The 16,498-nt window shown below is 40.2% G+C and overlaps 3 protein-coding genes across 7 annotated transcripts in view; all 3 read right to left on the bottom strand.

The window, feature by feature from the left end:
• gpaa1 (glycosylphosphatidylinositol anchor attachment 1) overlaps nucleotides 1-2,218 on the bottom strand; it is a 6,331-nt gene extending 4,113 nt beyond the window's left edge. For 2 of the 4 annotated variants that reach the window (XM_017422382.3, XM_017422383.3), the window contains exons 1-8: nucleotides 2,125-2,218; nucleotides 1,669-1,786; nucleotides 1,375-1,554; nucleotides 1,181-1,292; nucleotides 939-1,086; nucleotides 739-840; nucleotides 432-628; nucleotides 133-344 (exon numbers count right to left, since the gene is read on the bottom strand). In XM_017422382.3, the coding sequence (XP_017277871.1) occupies nucleotides 133-344; nucleotides 432-628; nucleotides 739-840; nucleotides 939-1,086; nucleotides 1,181-1,292; nucleotides 1,375-1,554; nucleotides 1,669-1,742 (1,025 nt within the window). In that variant the 5' untranslated portion in view covers nucleotides 1,743-1,786; nucleotides 2,125-2,218. The remainder of the gene's footprint in view (nucleotides 1-132; nucleotides 345-431; nucleotides 629-738; nucleotides 841-938; nucleotides 1,087-1,180; nucleotides 1,293-1,374; nucleotides 1,555-1,668; nucleotides 1,787-2,124) is intronic. The other 2 variants (XM_017422384.3, XM_017422385.3) reach the window with 1 other exon arrangement.
• A 669-nt stretch (nucleotides 2,219-2,887) lies between these two features.
• Nucleotides 2,888-4,713, bottom strand: exosc4 (exosome component 4). Its single transcript, XM_017422423.3, has 3 exons — nucleotides 4,500-4,713; nucleotides 3,433-3,639; nucleotides 2,888-3,347 (listed from the first exon to the last, which is right to left on the bottom strand). The coding sequence occupies exons 1-3, from the start codon at nucleotides 4,668-4,670 to the stop codon at nucleotides 2,988-2,990; spliced, it is 738 nt and encodes a 245-aa protein (XP_017277912.1). The 5' UTR covers nucleotides 4,671-4,713; the 3' UTR covers nucleotides 2,888-2,987.
• Nucleotides 4,714-7,126: 2,413 nt separating this feature from the next.
• prkacbb (protein kinase, cAMP-dependent, catalytic, beta b) lies at nucleotides 7,127-15,711 on the bottom strand. Of its 2 annotated transcripts, XM_017422531.3 has the most exons (11): nucleotides 15,402-15,711; nucleotides 12,634-12,642; nucleotides 11,908-11,969; nucleotides 11,700-11,828; nucleotides 11,282-11,380; nucleotides 11,107-11,189; nucleotides 10,871-10,997; nucleotides 10,693-10,788; nucleotides 9,846-9,968; nucleotides 9,547-9,711; nucleotides 7,127-7,400 (listed from the first exon to the last, which is right to left on the bottom strand). In XM_017422531.3, the coding sequence occupies exons 1-11, from the start codon at nucleotides 15,445-15,447 to the stop codon at nucleotides 7,275-7,277; spliced, it is 1,065 nt and encodes a 354-aa protein (XP_017278020.1). In that variant the 5' UTR covers nucleotides 15,448-15,711; the 3' UTR covers nucleotides 7,127-7,274. The 2 variants fall into 2 exon arrangements, with proteins under 2 accessions (XP_017278020.1, XP_017278021.1); XM_017422532.3 differs by lacking the exon at nucleotides 12,634-12,642.
• Between the last annotated feature and the right edge of the window lie 787 nt (nucleotides 15,712-16,498).

Genomic DNA, 16,498 nt, shown 5'->3' with positions numbered 1-16,498 from the left:
TAAACGAAATAAACATTTGAAATATATGAGTTTGTATGTAATGTATGAATATAATATACAAGTTTCACTTTTTAAATGGAATTACTGAAATCAATCTACTTTTTCATGATATTCTAATTTTATGACCAGCACCTGTATAAGTCTGACCTGCCAGTGGTGGTAAGGTCAGTCTTATACTGACGGAAGCTGTTGATGCCACTGATGGTAGCAGCCTCTATGTGGTAGCGTAGGAACAGGCCGTGGTCTCCCCATGGCCGCCCGCTGGCCTGCTTCATCACCATCAGCATCATGGTCTGCACCGCATGGCTGTAGCCCGACACACTGTCCCAGTCATTCCTCTGCAGCTATAAAAATCACCCACACATTGAAATGAAACGGTTATCTCACTGCCCCGGTGACCAAACAACCTCCACGTGTTCACAAGCCTTTACCCTGCCCTGGATGGTGCAGAGAACCCCGATCTTCTGACAGAAAGCATAGAAGAGATTTGCTAAATCCAGGTTGGGCAACTGGCCATTGAGACCTTCCAGCACTATGTCCAAACTGGTGATGACATCACTGCTGAGCTCCAGGGACAGGGCTGCCTGGATTGAACCGCCACGGCCTTGTAACGGAGTCCATTTCATTCCTAGAGGAACAATTACAAAGGAAAAGCCCACTGAAGAACCCAGCCCTTTTAATTTGGGATTACATGCATGCACCTCAATAAATTCAGAGATATTTATTGTTAATTTTAACCTGTAGTGTTGGTGTGATGGTAACCTTCCAGCCAGGCCTGCATACCAATCAAATCATGCTCATTCACAAGAAAGATGATGTCCTTGGCCCAGTAAATCTGATCTATAAAACACAGAATTCATTGGACCTAGAAATGCAACTGCAGAATTATCTCAGAGTTGTCCCATCGAGTTATAGACAGCGGCGAGTGTCGAACTCACTTCGAAAGTAATGTGCCAAGCCAAGCAGCAGTCCCACAGCCTGGTTGTTGTTATCGCCTGGACTGCAGGGAGCACTGAGCACCAGGGCTTCGGTCCGGGGAGCTCTAGGGGCCCGGAGGATCCCATAGACATTTGTGCCTTTCACAATCTGATGAGAAATAAAACAAAACCAATCAATTTTTTTTAAAAAGTGAGGATAATGAAAAAGTGGACTGTTAAGTGAGTTTTTGCAACAAACTCACATATCTCTCCTTATTTTCATCGGGGAATGGTAGTACACGAGAGAAGCTCTGCGTGAACACCTCCAACCCTCGAGCCTGCATGGTTTTCACCAACCAATCCACCGGCATCCCACTGCGGAAACAAAAAAACGTTAAAGTGCGACCAGTCGTTATTAAGCACGGGACGACACTGAAGTAACGAAACAAAAACCTACCCAACTTTCTTCTTGTGAGCGGCAAACTCTCTGGCCGTGGCCAGCGCCCTCTCCCCGGCAGGGAACCGCTCCTCCACCATGGTGGACCCCATGGCATTCTCTGACATGTACGTCCGCAAGGTGAACGGCTCAAATGCCAGTCCCATGAACCAACACACACCGGCGCAGTAGCACAGCATACTGGCATGTAGAGGTGGACGACAAATCATATATATACAGTATATTTTACAAAATAACTTGGATGTAATATTTAGGTGCACAGCAAAGTGAAACACATCAGTATCCGGTTCTCACCAGATTGGAGCATTGAGGCGGGTCAACATGCTGATCAAAGCCCGCCTTCTGTTTGGGTCAGACAACAGTCCCATGTTGTCAGCTTTAACCTGATCTCGAAGCCTGGGTACACCGGAACCTTACATAAACACCCCCACACACATATCAATTAACAAATGTCATTTATATCGATTAATTCCTGCTAATGTGGGCACTAACAGAACTGAAAAGAATCGGTTGTTCTCAAAATGCTGCAATAAACGCATTGCCATGATTATTTGAATTTTAATAAAAATCGAGCTATTCTCAGCCATTCATTGTCACACCCAGGAGCAGCAGTAGCTTCCTGCTAGCTGGTTAGCGCAGAGCTTTCTCCAATTTGTAAACATATAGAAGCACTGAGAAGTATTTAAAAGGGTCTCTAATGGAAATTATATTATATGGTTTTGTTGTTATCTAAAATGTATAAAAACATACCAAAAAAGTGGTCACATTCAAGCGCTGCTTTTGGAGCTGATGTTTGCAAGTTCCTTGTTCCTGTGGGAACGCTATTGCAGCGGACCGACTTCCGCTCGAGTGTTCTTCAAAATAAAATAAAACTGCTTTGAATTACCTCAAAATTGCAAATCTAAGTTTGTGTTTTCAATTTTACCAATCTCGTTCTATGTTAAAAAATATGTAGGAATTAAGTTTTACCATAATATACATATTTCTAACCCTCCTATTTTATTTGATTATACATTTTAGGCAATTATTATTATTTTTTGATAGTTTGTTATCTTTTAAATCAGACATCAGATTGTTTCAGCTCTGTATAAACACCATGGCACTACCATGTTTGCGATAAAAAGTCTCTAAAAAGCCAATGGTGACATATTTAATAACCTGTGCCTCCAATAAAACAAGTGCAAAAGATAATATTTTTTTTCAGGTAACAAGATAACATAATGTATGACATTTCAAGTCACTTTAGTCTGATGATATGCCCTCAACAACAATCTAAACAACAGTTTATCAAACCTATAGTTGTTTCTGAACATAAATAAATATGAATGAATGTGTTGATAAACATGAACAGAATATGGTGCACTCCTGATCGTGTCAGTTATTCGTCGACAATTGGGTTTATAATGATTGCTAAAAATGTTCTTTTTATCTCTTTCAGTATTTATTTCAACATTTCATAGTATTATCAAGGCCTTGAAAAAATACAAGGAATAAAACAAACAAAAAAAATACATTTCTGTTTACATATTTATTGGTACAGTCAGGTATCTACAAAAGTATAGAAAAACAGTGTGAATGAACATAAAAAAGAAAAGTTGAGGTTCTCCTTTTCATCACTCTCTGGTGAGCACCGAGGCTTCCTGAAGATGCTGCCTCACCACCTCATCCAGCACCTTGCTCACACCTTTACAGGCAGTCATTGCGGCTTCAATCAGTGACTCCAGGTGATCCTGATGCAGTCTGGCATCCATCTGAAGAAGAGCGATTTGTCCTCCTCTGGGCAGCAGCGCTAACGCCAAAGAGCTCACTCCTCCGCTCTCCTCGGCGTAGCAAAGGTCAGCGAGGGGCGTCTCGTCCACGAAGCCCACCGTGCAGGCGCACACGTAGTCCCGCATGGGGATGCCGGCGTTGATCACTGCCAGCGTGGCAGCATTCACACAAACGCTGTAGTTTCCTCCATCTGACTGCAGAATCTAAAGGAGGGAAGGTGGTCAGAATTAAATATTTGTCTGTTTCCCAACATGAGACGGCACAGTAAACCTTCAGGCTAAGGTGCACCTTGACGTAAATATCGATTTGGGAGCGCGGGAAGAGCTGGGTCATCACAGCGGCTTCGAACGTCTGCTTCAGGTGGAGGCTCATCTCGGTGGATTTGCGGTCTCCGTGCGGCCTCCTCTTCCTCTCCGCCGTGCTGAACGTGGCCATGCTGTACTGGCAGTTGATAACAGCGCGATCGTGAAGGGCCCGGCTTCTTGAGCCCCGCATCTGGAGGGAACAGAGACCAAAACGTCAAAGACCGAATGCACGACTACAAAGACACCGTAGCCTGATCGGGACTGCAAATCAAAACACAGTTAGTTTAACTGACATACAAACTGTTGAAAAACATTTAGCACTAATATGTTACGCATCTATTAGCAATACAGTAAATCTACCAACAGCTGATGTGGAAATAAAAACCTTCATTACTTTGTTACAACTCCATTTAGTGACAAGAAATCTTGAGGACGCAGACTCCAAAATCCCTAAATCCAATTCTGATATAACATCTACAGAATGCCCTGCAAGAAAACAGAACTGAACGGACCGGGACCAGGACCAGGACTGGGACCAGGGCACCTGATTTTAGAGATCAGACCTGCTTTGGCAGCACAATAGAAATGTATACATTAGGTAACAAGTTTTTAAATGTTTTGCCATTTCAGTGTATTTAAAACTGCAGTAATTTCCTCAAAAATCGCATAGTGTAAAATCACACCTATAAATACTAAATGAATATCAGCTGCTCTCATGGGGACTACTTTTAATTTCATAAGCCCCTGTTTAATTGATCTTTCATTTTATTGTTTTAAATTTTAGCCATTACCCTGTAGCACTGTGATGTATCAATTTTGACTCTTGATGAAAAGTTTCATTGGATCTTTGTTGCACAATATGCACAGAGTTAAACCTACATGATAAACTGGAGGAGCAGGAGGAGCCAGAGAGACTAAACAGGATGCTGCTAGAATGACAGATGTGTGCACAAAACCCTTTTAAATCTGTATAACTATGAAGACTCGTTACAGCAGCGCCTTGTGTTTTTCTTTAGTTATAGTAAGCATTCAAACATGGACGGAACTTGCCTCATGTGGACCGTAAACCACAGCCAGAGCCTTCGTGTTTCCCTGCTCTAAGTACGCAGACCCGTCCGCCTGAGCGAACACACCCATGCGGGCCTGAACCTTCCGCAGCTCGGCGGCTTTCCTTCCATCCAGGCGGTATCCCTGATCAGACAGCAGCTCCAGGCCCGCCATGTTTTCCGCAGACTTCACAGCAACGGAAACGACGTGACGCCACCACGCGGTTACCGCCGCACTACGTTACCCAGCAGCCACTCGCGAGGAGAGCTACGGCAAGCCCAAAGCGCCAAAAAGTGGAAAATGGGTCGTCTAAAATTACAATTTATGTATTTTTTTTATCATTTAGACGGCTTTTCATCGTCACACATAAAAAATAAGGATATTTTATTTATGAAACAATTTTTTTTAATCAGACAACTTTGTGGTCCAGTAAAATATATCCGTAAATATTATGACAAAAAAATCTAGAAAAATAAAACTTGGAAATAAATGAAAATTAAACTACATTTTGCTAAATAGTCAAACGTGGCAATACAAAGTAAAAGACAATAAAATAGATGTGCAATTAGAAAAAAAAAACTTGTGAAATACATGTAAAAAAATGGTTTAACTTTACTATATCAGCTGTTATCTCTACATTAATATTTACATGATCTTTTTCAGGATTTCATAAATTTGTATTTATGCAAGTTTTTTGTTAAAAGTAGGTCAGCTGACATGCAAAACATGCCGTATTTATCCTGAGAGCCTTTACAAAAAAAAAAAAAATTTTGGATGATAATTTTTGAAGAAACCATCAAGATGTGCAACTTAAAAGAACTTGACCTCATTTATCTGTAAGTGTGTATTTCAGGTCAATGTTGACATTTTGTTCTAAAACCTTTATTGGTTGCTGCAGATGACATGCAGATAAGATCACACATCCCATTCTTTATATACTTTTTAAACGATATTTAATTTTGTTTATGTATTACTCATAATGCTATTTTTTGTGCCATCTACATGGTTTCCTTCCTATAATATTACACTCATTTTAGACAGTAATAAGTATTATGTTTACATTAATGCACACGCCTAGCTTGTTTTCACCAATTCTTATAAAAAGTATTCCTTCAAACATTTTAACAATGATTTTTAAAAAGATAGGAAAGTTTTTTTTGCTCTGTCACAATTGCTTTTGTTTTACAGACTTTCCAAAGGGGATTAAAAAAGAGACTGAATAAAAATCCTTTTTCTCTTGAGACCTCTGGTAATCCATAAAGGACCTCTTGTCCTTACAATAAAATCCACTTTCTAGCAAGGAAGTTAAATGTGAAATAGGTGTGCCTGCTTCAAGGGAGGAAACAGGAGGCTCAATGATGAGAGTATTAGCAAACTTCAGCACTTTTAAAAATAAAATTTATTAGCATCTCTAATGTGTATAAATAAAAACAAATATGTAACAATGCATATATGTATAATGTAATGAGCTTAACAATAACAGAGTTACATGTGATACAAAGGAGCAGTCTTTAGTTCAGCCAGTGTATTGTTGGAAAAAATTGTACTTCAAAAATCAAGCCTTCAAAGACGCATATCTAGTCGCTGCAAATCTACATTCTTTGACAAGAATGAAACGAGAATTTATCTGTGGTAACAGGGAGAACAAATTAGCATTTCTGCCTTTCCGTCTTAAAAATGTTAAAACATCTTTCATTTAATACATGAAACAAAATAAAGAATTTATCCTTTTTAGGTTTAACTATCAATGTTAAGGTGTGAAGCCTCAACACTAATCACAATGACCTCCTCAACATTACAAAACACTCAAAAATCCAAAAACGATTTCACTTGACTCTTAATCCGCTCACTGAAGTCGCCTCGTTTCACAGACTTGTAACAAAAAAAGGGTCCAAATGCAGATCTGAAATCTAGGGACAACAGGACTGACGTTAAACACAGCGGGGAGAAAAAGGGAAAAATAACAAATAAGGAAATTTACATGAAACTAACAGACCCAAATGGATCAGTTAAAAAATAAAAAATGGTGGGTATGCATTTTACTAATGCAAGGCCAGTGAACTTCTGCAATGGCTTGCTCTGCCTGGGTCAGAATAAAAAAAGAAACAGTGAATGGATGCTTTTGTGGGGGTCTGAGGACTTCTTGGCTCTCCTAAGGCAACAAGCTAAGGACATGACCTCTCTTCTTGGGTCACCCAGAACATTTTTTTATTTGGTCATGCTTTAAACCATCATGGTTTTTAAAAAATGTCTTGAAATATTGACAGATGTGCAAATGAGACCAAATCTACTTGTGTCTGCTGGCTTCAACTAAAGTGGACTTTAAATACACACAGCTGATGGCTAAAAGGGAAAACACACAACCCACTCGACTGTGGGTCAAACTGCCAAAGAGACGTCAGTTAGAGTGTGTTGACTGTTATTGGCCACGGTCAGTTTTTTTTTCTCCAACAAAAAACAAAACAACAAAAACTAAACACATTTTAGTTAGGATAAAAATATCCAAGACTAACTGCCTTCAAAATAAAAAACAAAGAAGAAAAGAAAAGTGATGTGTCTGCTTCGATATGCAGGTGTGTTTGTGACAGTGAGGGGTTATCGACACTCAAGGGTCATGAAAACTTCCTTCGGCCGTGTGGAATGAAGGAACTTTTTGTAGATCTGAAAAAAAAAGATAAAGAAAAGAAAAAAAAAAGATGGTCTCTGCTCCATCCCAAGTCTTTTTAGAAGAGTGCAAAGATCCCCTTATTTTCCCTGATATATCCACGTTCTTGTGTCTCAAAACTCTGCAAACTCCTTCGCACATTTTTCCGTTAAAGAAACACGGATTTCCTCCTCTTCGTAGTCGTCAAAGTTGCTGGTGTCCCCGGGACCTCTGCACTTTGGTATGAATGGAGCTTCAACCTGCAAGAGCAAGAGGTGGATTCACTTTACAGGATTTTACTGGCTGTCAGAGGAGTTGCATCACAGAAAAAAAAAAATCTAAAGCACTTGGAAATCAGCAGGAACCATTTAAAGGGATATGCTGTCCCCAAAGTACAGAACACAAAGGGCAGTAGTTTTACATTAAAACACTAAACACTCTGAGGTAAACTTTTGTGCATTTATAAATGATGCAGCAAGAGAAACCCTTCACGCAAGATCCAACTGTTAACAAAAATAAAACCGTCCTCCAAGCATTACCTTTGTTTGCATCATTTTCACGTTTACAGCAGTGTCTAAACTCTATATGTAAAAAATGTGTGCACCGCCCCTTTGAGGCCTTTTGTAAAACAGCTCTTATATGAAAGCTTTGCACTTTTAGATTTCACCATCAGACAAGGCTAAGAACATAGCTCATCAAGGCCGGCCTTATAAAAAGGTAACAAACGTCACCGATTTGTTTACATGTGCCTGTGAAACTTGACCTAACGGAGCACTTCTGCTTGCTGTTATCGCACGTCTATATCTGATGTGAGGGATCACAACAATTTTTACCAACTGTTTATAGTCATTGCAAGGTTGTAGTTTTTACACAGCCACTTTGCACAATAAAGGAGTGTCAGCTGCACACTTTGTTGCCAATTTAACACGCTAAAAAACAAATAGTGAAGCAAGACAAAAAAAAAAAGAAGCACAATTTCAATATGTTATATTGTGCAGAAATATTACTTATGTTTTCTGGGGGAAAAAAAATTCTGATTCAGAGGCAGGAAAATGACTTGATTACACTCTGTTGCTTTAGTAAATGAACTGTGTACGTACACTTATCTGATGCAATGAAAGTCACCAAAATGTATGAGGGTAATAACAGAAAAGTGCACACAAATTAATGTAAAGTCCAATTAGGCATTAACAATTTGGCGCATCCATCAAGGCTTGCAAAAACGTAAGCAATGGTTTCCAATCTTTGTGAAAAGCATTACTTCTTGAACTGACTGAAGAAACACGCAGACCACCCTCAGATTTCATAGATTTCTCAAGAAAGTGTAACATCTGCCTCCTGCTGAACTTCCCTTCTGTGTCAGTAAAGATCATTTAAAGCCAACTAACATGTATTTAAAACCCCCACGCTGTAAAAAGGTTAGGTTCACATTTCTGAAGAGAAACTTGACTGAAATCTAAATATTTAGTGTGCCATTTCTTCAGACTTGTCCCCTCCACCGGCTCAGTATTTGCTAAACACGGGAGTGTGTTTGGCTGTCACAGAGAGGACAGACTCAGAGACATTTCATGTTTGTGTGCAAACTGGCACGCCCAAACAACGAGCCCTCGTGATTGACTGGAGTCGTTTTCAGACATCTAGAGCTCATCGAATTCATATCAGAATAAATGCAGTTGTCTCATACACACAGACAGTAATTCTCTGCTGTTTATTTTGATGATCTGTAATTGACTGAGGGGTAAAAACACACGAGCAGGATAACCACAACAGCAAAAAGATTAAAACAATAACTTAAAAAAAACTGCTTTGCAATAACACAAATTATGTCCTGTTCACAGAATAAAGACTTGAATTGCACAAAAAAATACAAAATATTTCACCTAAATGGCAAAGTCCCACTTGTTTTGGTTTGATCAAATTAAATTTTAAACAACAAATCTTTAGTAAAAAAGCAAAAAAACGCTAAAAGGAGGAACCATAAAAGGATTAAAATAAAGATGCTGAAATGTTTCAGTTCATCATGTAACAGATAATATATTATAAGAATACATGTAAAAAAAATGTGAGACTGAGTTTTAACTAAAATAAATAACTGCATAACTGCTAACTAATAACTGCAAGCCTGAAATAAACAACTACTTTCTTTATAAAAAATACATAAATAATTAAATAACCCTCACAGCCAGAAGTGAAGCTGAGTGATTTATTTAAATATATAGTGTGTTCTTAAAAGTAACCATCGTCATACAAGACCAGGTATTAAAAACTAACTTTTTAGAATTCTAGTTGAAAATACTTTAACGTTAATTTTAAAACCAAAAACAAATCTGAATAAATCAATAAGAAATAACTTGATTTATATTGTCTAATGTTTAGTGTCTTGATAAAATGTGTCTGGTGTCTTGCCTTTCGCTCGTAGATGGCGATCCAGTCTGTTGTGGCAAACCATTTGTGACCCTTGATGTCGTTGACGCCGTTCTTCAGGTTGCCGTAACGTTTGGTCAGATCCACCTGCAGCAGGTTTCTCAACAGGTCCTTCAAGTCAGAGCTGAAGTGGGAGGGGAATCGTACCTGGGAAATACAGAAATATCTGTGGTTATTAGTTATAAAATATGCCGTTTTTTTCCCTCCCATTTGGACAAAAAACAACATACTCAATCAAAATCCCACAATCAGGGACCATTTGAAAACAACACCCCGCTTACCTTTCCAGACACGATCTTTTCATAGATCTGAATCGGCTGATCTGCAAAGAACGGAGGGTAACCAGCTGCCATTTCATAGATGAGAACTCCGAGGGCCCACCAGTCCACTGCTTTGTTATAACCCTAAACAGACACAACAAATATCCACTTAGCTCTAAAATAAAATAAAAATCAAACTCATTTCTTTCCCTACTCATAATTATATTATAAAATTATTCCCAAAGTTTACGGTCTTCCTTGTTAAGACACATTTTTAAACTTGAGAGGATCTTTTTATACAGTTCCTACAGCTAATTCAACTAAACACCATTCAAACAAAACTAGTCTTTTGTTCTTCGATGATCAACATTTAACCACTAATGTTTGTTAGTTGCATTTTGGCAAAATAAGACGTGCATTCACATTTAAAGTTATACAGATGTCAAACAGCTGAGATTGAGACAAACAAAAAACTAGAACCACAAGCAGTCGTCATGGGGTCCAAGCCCCTCGACGCATTCTGTAATAAAGCACCATGAGATCAGTTTGATCCACTTTAGAGGCAGATATTTAAAAGGTTTGATGAGGTAGCATACGTGTTTCAGTTTAACAGTGGCAGAGAGGACAGAAGCACTGCATCCGAGGAGGATGTAAATGGTAAGCATGAACAATCAATCTGTCATGTCTTATGTAATTATTTAATAATAAATAACTGTTGTTTTACACAAAAAAAATGAACAAGGAAAACACTGATTTTCAAAGTTATGTAAAAAACTTATAAAATGCAAACAGTGGAGTTTTTTTTTTCTCCTTTAAAAAGAGGAAGTATGATGTGTGCATTAAAAACAGAAGTATTTCGAATTCGTACTTTGCTGAGAATGATTTCAGGTGCCAGGTACTCCGGTGTGCCGCACAACGTCCAGGTTCTGCCTTTTACCCGTTTGGCAAATCCGAAGTCTGTCACCTGGAAGTCAAGAAGATGAACTGCATTCTCCGCTTTCCCGAATGAAGATATGAGACAGCGTGTGTTGCGTGTGTCCGCTCACCTGAATGTAGCCGTGGTGGTCAATGAGAAGGTTCTCGGGTTTCAGATCTCTGTAAATGAGGTCTAGCGAATGCAGGTATTCAAAGGTCAGCACTATCTGGGCGGCATAAAATCGTGCGTGTGGTTCACTGGGCAAGAAATAAAGCATTAAACTTATATGCCACTGTGCCGTAACGGACTGTCCATTGTGGCATTCAATTCCCGAAGATAAATAAATAAACAAAGGAAAGAGTTTACCTGAACCTTCCAATTCGTCTTAAATGTGAGAACATCTCTCCTCCTGGAACATACTCCATTACCATGTACAAGTTGGAGTTGTCCTAGAGAAAGAAGAAAAAAAGGACACTTAAGTATTCCAGCCGACTAAATGAAGGCGTTTGAGTTTCTAAATTGTACATTAAGCACAACGTACCTTAAATGCGTACTCAAGTTTGACGAGAAACGGAAAGCTCACTGCTTGTAATATTCTCTTCTCATTTAATGTGTGTTCTATTTGCTTGAGTTTCACCACCTGGCAGATACAGAGATAAGATGGCCTCAGAAGACAAATCTATCTTACATTAGCAATCGAGTTAGAGGAACTCTGAAAGCAAAGGCAGCTTTTAGCTATTAATATTTTATATTACTTGTGTCCCCAAACTAACCCCTTAATGCAACACATAAAGGTCAAAACATCATTTTTAAGAGGATAAGCAGTCATTTTGTTGGCTAGCGTAGATAGCCCCAAACTTTTATTGACCCTGAAAATTTACTGCTCATGTCAACATTATTATTTGTTTGAGTTCTTCTTGAAGCCTTGTAAAAAAAAAAAAAAAAAAGGTACCACTGACCTTCTGCTTGTCCAGTATTTTCATGGCAAAGTAGTGCTCTGTTCCTTTGTGTTTCACCAGCATGACTCTTCCAAACGAGCCGGTACCCAGGGTCTTTATCCTGTCAAAGTCATCTAGGCACGTTGTGCACTGCGAAAACAGCTTCAAAGTTAATACAATATTTACAAAAGACTGCAAAAGGTCATGTTCAACTTCTCATCCGTCTGACCTGTGGGGGGCATTCCCATTTCCGTAAGAAATCTTCTTTGGCTTTGGCTAGAAACTCTTTCACTAAAAAAAGGAAACGGAGAGCAGAGAGTGAGAGTTGGCACGCTTCCTTTTTGGCCAAGGATATTTTGGTTACGTGAACGAACAACATACTCTGGGTTATATTTAATTTCGCAAACAAATCGAGGAGAAGGGAAGGGGGGGGAGAAAAGTTGGGATTTAAAATTAAAATGTAAGTGAAAGAAGGAGAGCACAGGCAGAGTCACAACTCTCATCTGGATAAAAAAAATAAGGTATAAATACATCACTGCTTGGTCTAAAAAGAGGGCAAAACACAAAGACAAGACAAGAACATTCACAGGCAGACAAGTGATGCATGCCAAGAAACTCAGTGTGTTTTCTGTAATTTAGTAGTTTCATTTTAAAAAAAAAGGGAAATAAACACTATTAAAAACAAAATGTACGTTTGTCTAAGCATCTTGAGCATCACTTATTCGGTTTTTAGGAATGCTATTAAACACAGCTTAAAAATGAAGAGCAAAAACAAACCAATGTATGAGAAACACAGCAGACCGTAGATATCCAGATTAAGAGTATGCAGATAAAAAAAACACCAAAACAAATAAAACATTTATAATTAAAGCACAGTAAGAAACAGGCACATCTAGCAGGTTTTCACAATGAAACCAATGCAGTTCGGGTCGTCTTTTTCGAGGAATCAGCATACCAAAAGTCTCTACAGATCATCACGGTTTTGCAGGAACAATCACCCACATGGATGGAATGATACAGAAGAGAAGACAGAGAGAAACACAGAGTTCATGTACATAACAACAAGTGTATAACAGCAACGCACGAGGAGCATGTCTTGTGAACAGAAGCAACAGGAATGAGACAACGGGTGACGGTCACCTGAGGAATTTTCGGCAGAGACTAACTGTCTGCGGTGGTAGTCAAAGAACAAGTGTACCAGAATGACATGTACCAGAAATTCAGTCGTGCACATCAGAACAGATTGAAATGATAACACTCCTAAAAGATTTTACATTTAAACAAAGTGAGCTCCAAAGCTATGGGACTTTGGAAAACTTCAGGCTGCTTCGGCTGCAGTTTAGTATGATTTTTTTCCCTTTAAATAAAACAGAAATTTCAATCAAACCACCAAGAAACAAAGCTAATGCAATAGATCATGTGTAGATAATCTGATAACTGAGTATGTGGCTTAAAAAAAAATAGGAATTTTGTAGTTCGAGATTCTTCTTTTTTGAGTTTTCTGTCAAACTGAACACAACTTAAAAGTGACTTTATTCCTGAACTTTGCAAAACCCTAGAATGACTTTAATTGTCCAAAAAAAAGGATATTCAGATTTTTTTTCTTTATGAAAACCTGATGAAGCTGAAACTATCATATGTTCAGCAGCTATCTTACTAAAATCGTCAAAACTGTTCTCCTGCAAAAGCATCATGTCTACAGCAATTAAACATCTACTATTCACGCCCAGACGGTTTTAAACAGTTGGAAAACATAAAAAAGGCTTCTGCAAGGTCTTGTAGCTCGAGGGGGAAAGTCTAGTTTGCAGTGAGACGACCGTCTCGGGGACCGATGCCAACATTCAGCCGAGCAGAACATGGCTGAGTTATGCGGCCCGTCCTGTTGCACTCCGGTGTGAACACTGCACGGGTGCCGCGAAATGAAACAGGTGTCACAACAGCAACTGTTTAATCCCGCTGTCCGACTGCGAGCGTGCTGGCGCTCTCTGCCACATCTATATACAGCGAACACGGGAAACATGGCACTGTAGGTTACCAGGTCATCTTGTCAACAGGCGCTTCCCTCCAGACAAATCTGCAGCTCGGGGCAAGGCGCGTCAGCTTAAACGGGTTTAAAAAGTTAACCACGACCCTGGATCTAGGGATCACAGCCGAATTCAAAACAAGCGCTTGCTCGTAAAGATACTGTTACAGATTTGATTATTTCTCTTTGCATGTGAGGCTGCTGGGTGGCAAATTGTTTATCGCGTCTGCCCAGTGTTAGTCCAGAGGTCAGCAAGGTTCAAAACATCATAAAGCGATATTACTTTAAACAGATTTGACGTACGGCTAGTGTGTTTTTAAGAAGATAATAAAAAAAAACTTTATGGACCGGGTTGAACAATTCCTCGAAATTCACATGAACGGCCCACAGCGAATGCAATAAATCCATACAGGTTCTGTGCTGGCAACCAGGCACAGGCAAACAGTTGTGATTTACAGCGTGGGGTGGTCAACAGTGATCATCTGCACGTATCAAAGTATGCAGGCGTAAAGTAACGCTGGCCCAGGGTGAGTTACGTCAAACCTTTCAAAGCTTGTAATACTCCTTATCCTCTGACGAAGGTCTGATGACAAGCTGCTCCAGTCAATGACAAGCAGAGTGTGAGATCCTGGGAGACTTTTACCACAACCAGATTAGGGGGGTGGGGGGTGAAGGGGTGTCAAAACAAAGTGCCATGAGTGAGGGGTGTTTGCTTTGCAAAAGTGTGCGCGTCTGCGTCCGCGCGCACGCCGAACAGCCAGCAGCAGGTCCCAATTTTATGAATGAGAAGAGGGAATCTGTCATTTCTTCTCCATATTTGGTTGTGGTGCTGAACAGAGGGACGGCTTTGTTTATGTAGCCAAGAATAAAATGTGGCAGCGAGGCCCGAGGCAGAGGAGAAAAAAAACAAAACAGCCCCACTCTCTGCCTTCAAATGAAATTTAATGCCTCTTTATACCAATTGTTCACGGGCCTGTGGCTTCTTGCTGCAGATTTAGGGACCATCGGGGCAAAGTTTGTGTCCGACACAGCTGGCTGTGCTGACAGAGAGCCTGCAGCCAAACGCGCGGCGAGGAGCCACATTCCTCACAGTTAGGAGTTCAAGACGACATCGAGCCTGGGGTGTCGGGGATAGAGCTCGATTTGGGATTTTTTTTTTAAACCTACATCTAAACATAAAAATAAATAAATAAATTGACAAGAGACGACTGGAAGCTGCGGCTAACTTGACGGGCCTGAACAGCTATCACCACCGGGAGAGAATGAGGGGCCTTCTGAGGGCTAATCCCCCCTCCTCCTCCTCCCCCTCTCTCACTCATGCAAAACAAAAGTCATTCACCACACTCTGGGGGAGGGGAGAGCCTGTCTGGACGGCGTATACGACTTGGNACCAGAGCTAAAGTTAGCAAGTTAGCTGGTTTCAAGTTTGATCGCCGTCGAAGATCCGGCGGACATGCAAACGCGCATTTAAACGCTCGAAACTCGCGATGTTTGCGGGGTCGTCAATAAATAGCTTCGGCAGCGCTTCCATACGCTTTACCAGGCTGTTTACACTCTGCGCGCTCCCCCACCCCTCCCCCGTGGATGCCAAGACAAGTCCTGTGCCCTAACCCGGACAAATTTACTCGTTTTAAAAAACGCAGAACAAACGCCACTTTTAACGAGAGGACGGCCGAGGCCGAGCGGCGGCGGGGACTCACCGCTCTCCAGCTCGTTGCCCTTCTTGGCGGTGGCAGCGTTCCCCATGGTGTGGAAGACACGGCGGTCGCTCCGACTGAGAGGAGATGGCGGCGGCTAGCTAACCCTTCCAGCTGACGGTTGTTGTTTTTGGGTTTGTTGTTTGTTTGTTTTTTTCTCCCCCCGAGGTCTCTCAAATAGGAGGGAAAGCAAACCGATACAGATATTTACTCGGTTCAGATGCGAGGAAATAGTGTACCGTATCCCTTCCGCCTGCCCTTTCACTCTTCCCCGCTAACCTCCCCCCTCCTTTCCTCTGAAATATTTCCGCTGCTACTTCAGTGATGTCTGCTCGGTTGACATGAAGCTAGCGGTCACTTGTGTCTAAGCTTAGGGCAGGCCGTTGTACCACATAATCAAATCTCACCTCTCTCTAATTACCGTCGTAGATTTGGGTTATAACTATCTTTCTTGTCAAATCACCATTCTTGCCATAGTCAGAATTGAAATTAAACATATTTAATTAACATTTTTACTCGGAAAATTGTATTTAATGTATCCGCAGCTCAGGAAAACTAACTTTGAAATATCTAAAAATTCTTAAAACATCAAAGTGGCTCCACTGGATAATTTATGGCAAGCAACCAAAGTTTTTTTTTCCTATTAAAACAAAAAAATTTTCAACTGTCTTTAACAGGTTTGGACCTGGGATGTTGTCCTCTTTGCAGGAAACTGTTGGACATTTGACGCCTGCAGCCCTCCTTCATCATTTAAAGAGGTTTTCCTAACTGCAGGTTAATAGCAGTTTGTCCTCAGGTGTGGTCCCAAAAAATTTAACAAATGCAGTCATACAAAAAAACAAAACTAACTGTACTCTAGACAGCACAGGTCCATTTCAAACCTACTTTTATTTTTCTTAAATCATTAAGAATATAGTTCTCCCCCTCTAAAACTATAGGACAAAAATAATTTACTAACAAGTCCTTAACTGCGTTTATTCCTCTCATTATGGAGAACAAGTCCTGTAAATTTAGAGACATTTGTTCTCTTTTTGCAAAAGTTACAAGGGGGGAACCAAATATTTCAGCCGTCTGAAATAATCGGTTCCCCCTCTAAAACA

This window comes from Kryptolebias marmoratus, linkage group LG20, assembly GCF_001649575.2.
Source record: "Kryptolebias marmoratus isolate JLee-2015 linkage group LG20, ASM164957v2, whole genome shotgun sequence".
NCBI classification, from domain to species: domain Eukaryota; kingdom Metazoa; phylum Chordata; class Actinopteri; order Cyprinodontiformes; family Rivulidae; genus Kryptolebias; species Kryptolebias marmoratus.
This window is presented reverse-complemented; position numbering and strand designations above follow the sequence as displayed.

What these genes read in the sequence shown, in the direction of transcription:
- exosc4 (XM_017422423.3), bottom strand. Translation starts at nt 4,670, where the DNA reads ATGGCGGGCCTGGAGCTGCTGTCTGATCAGGGATACCGCCTGGATGGA. An exon ending in TGGTTTACGGTCCACATGAG is followed by an intron (nt 3,640 to 4,499) that starts GCAAGTTCCGTC and finishes TGTTCCCTCCAG; the next exon opens with ATGCGGGGCTCAAGAAGCCG. An exon ending in AAATCGATATTTACGTCAAG is followed by an intron (nt 3,348 to 3,432) that starts GTGCACCTTAGC and finishes TCCCTCCTTTAG; the next exon opens with ATTCTGCAGTCAGATGGAGG.
- prkacbb (XM_017422531.3), bottom strand. Translation starts at nt 15,447, where the DNA reads ATGGGGAACGCTGCCACCGCCAAGAAGGGCAACGAGCTGGAGAGCG. An exon ending in AACTTGAGTACGCATTTAAG is followed by an intron (nt 11,190 to 11,281) that starts GTACGTTGTGCT and finishes TTCTTTCTCTAG; the next exon opens with GACAACTCCAACTTGTACAT. An exon ending in ACCACCACGGCTACATTCAG is followed by an intron (nt 10,789 to 10,870) that starts GTGAGCGGACAC and finishes CTTGACTTCCAG; the next exon opens with GTGACAGACTTCGGATTTGC.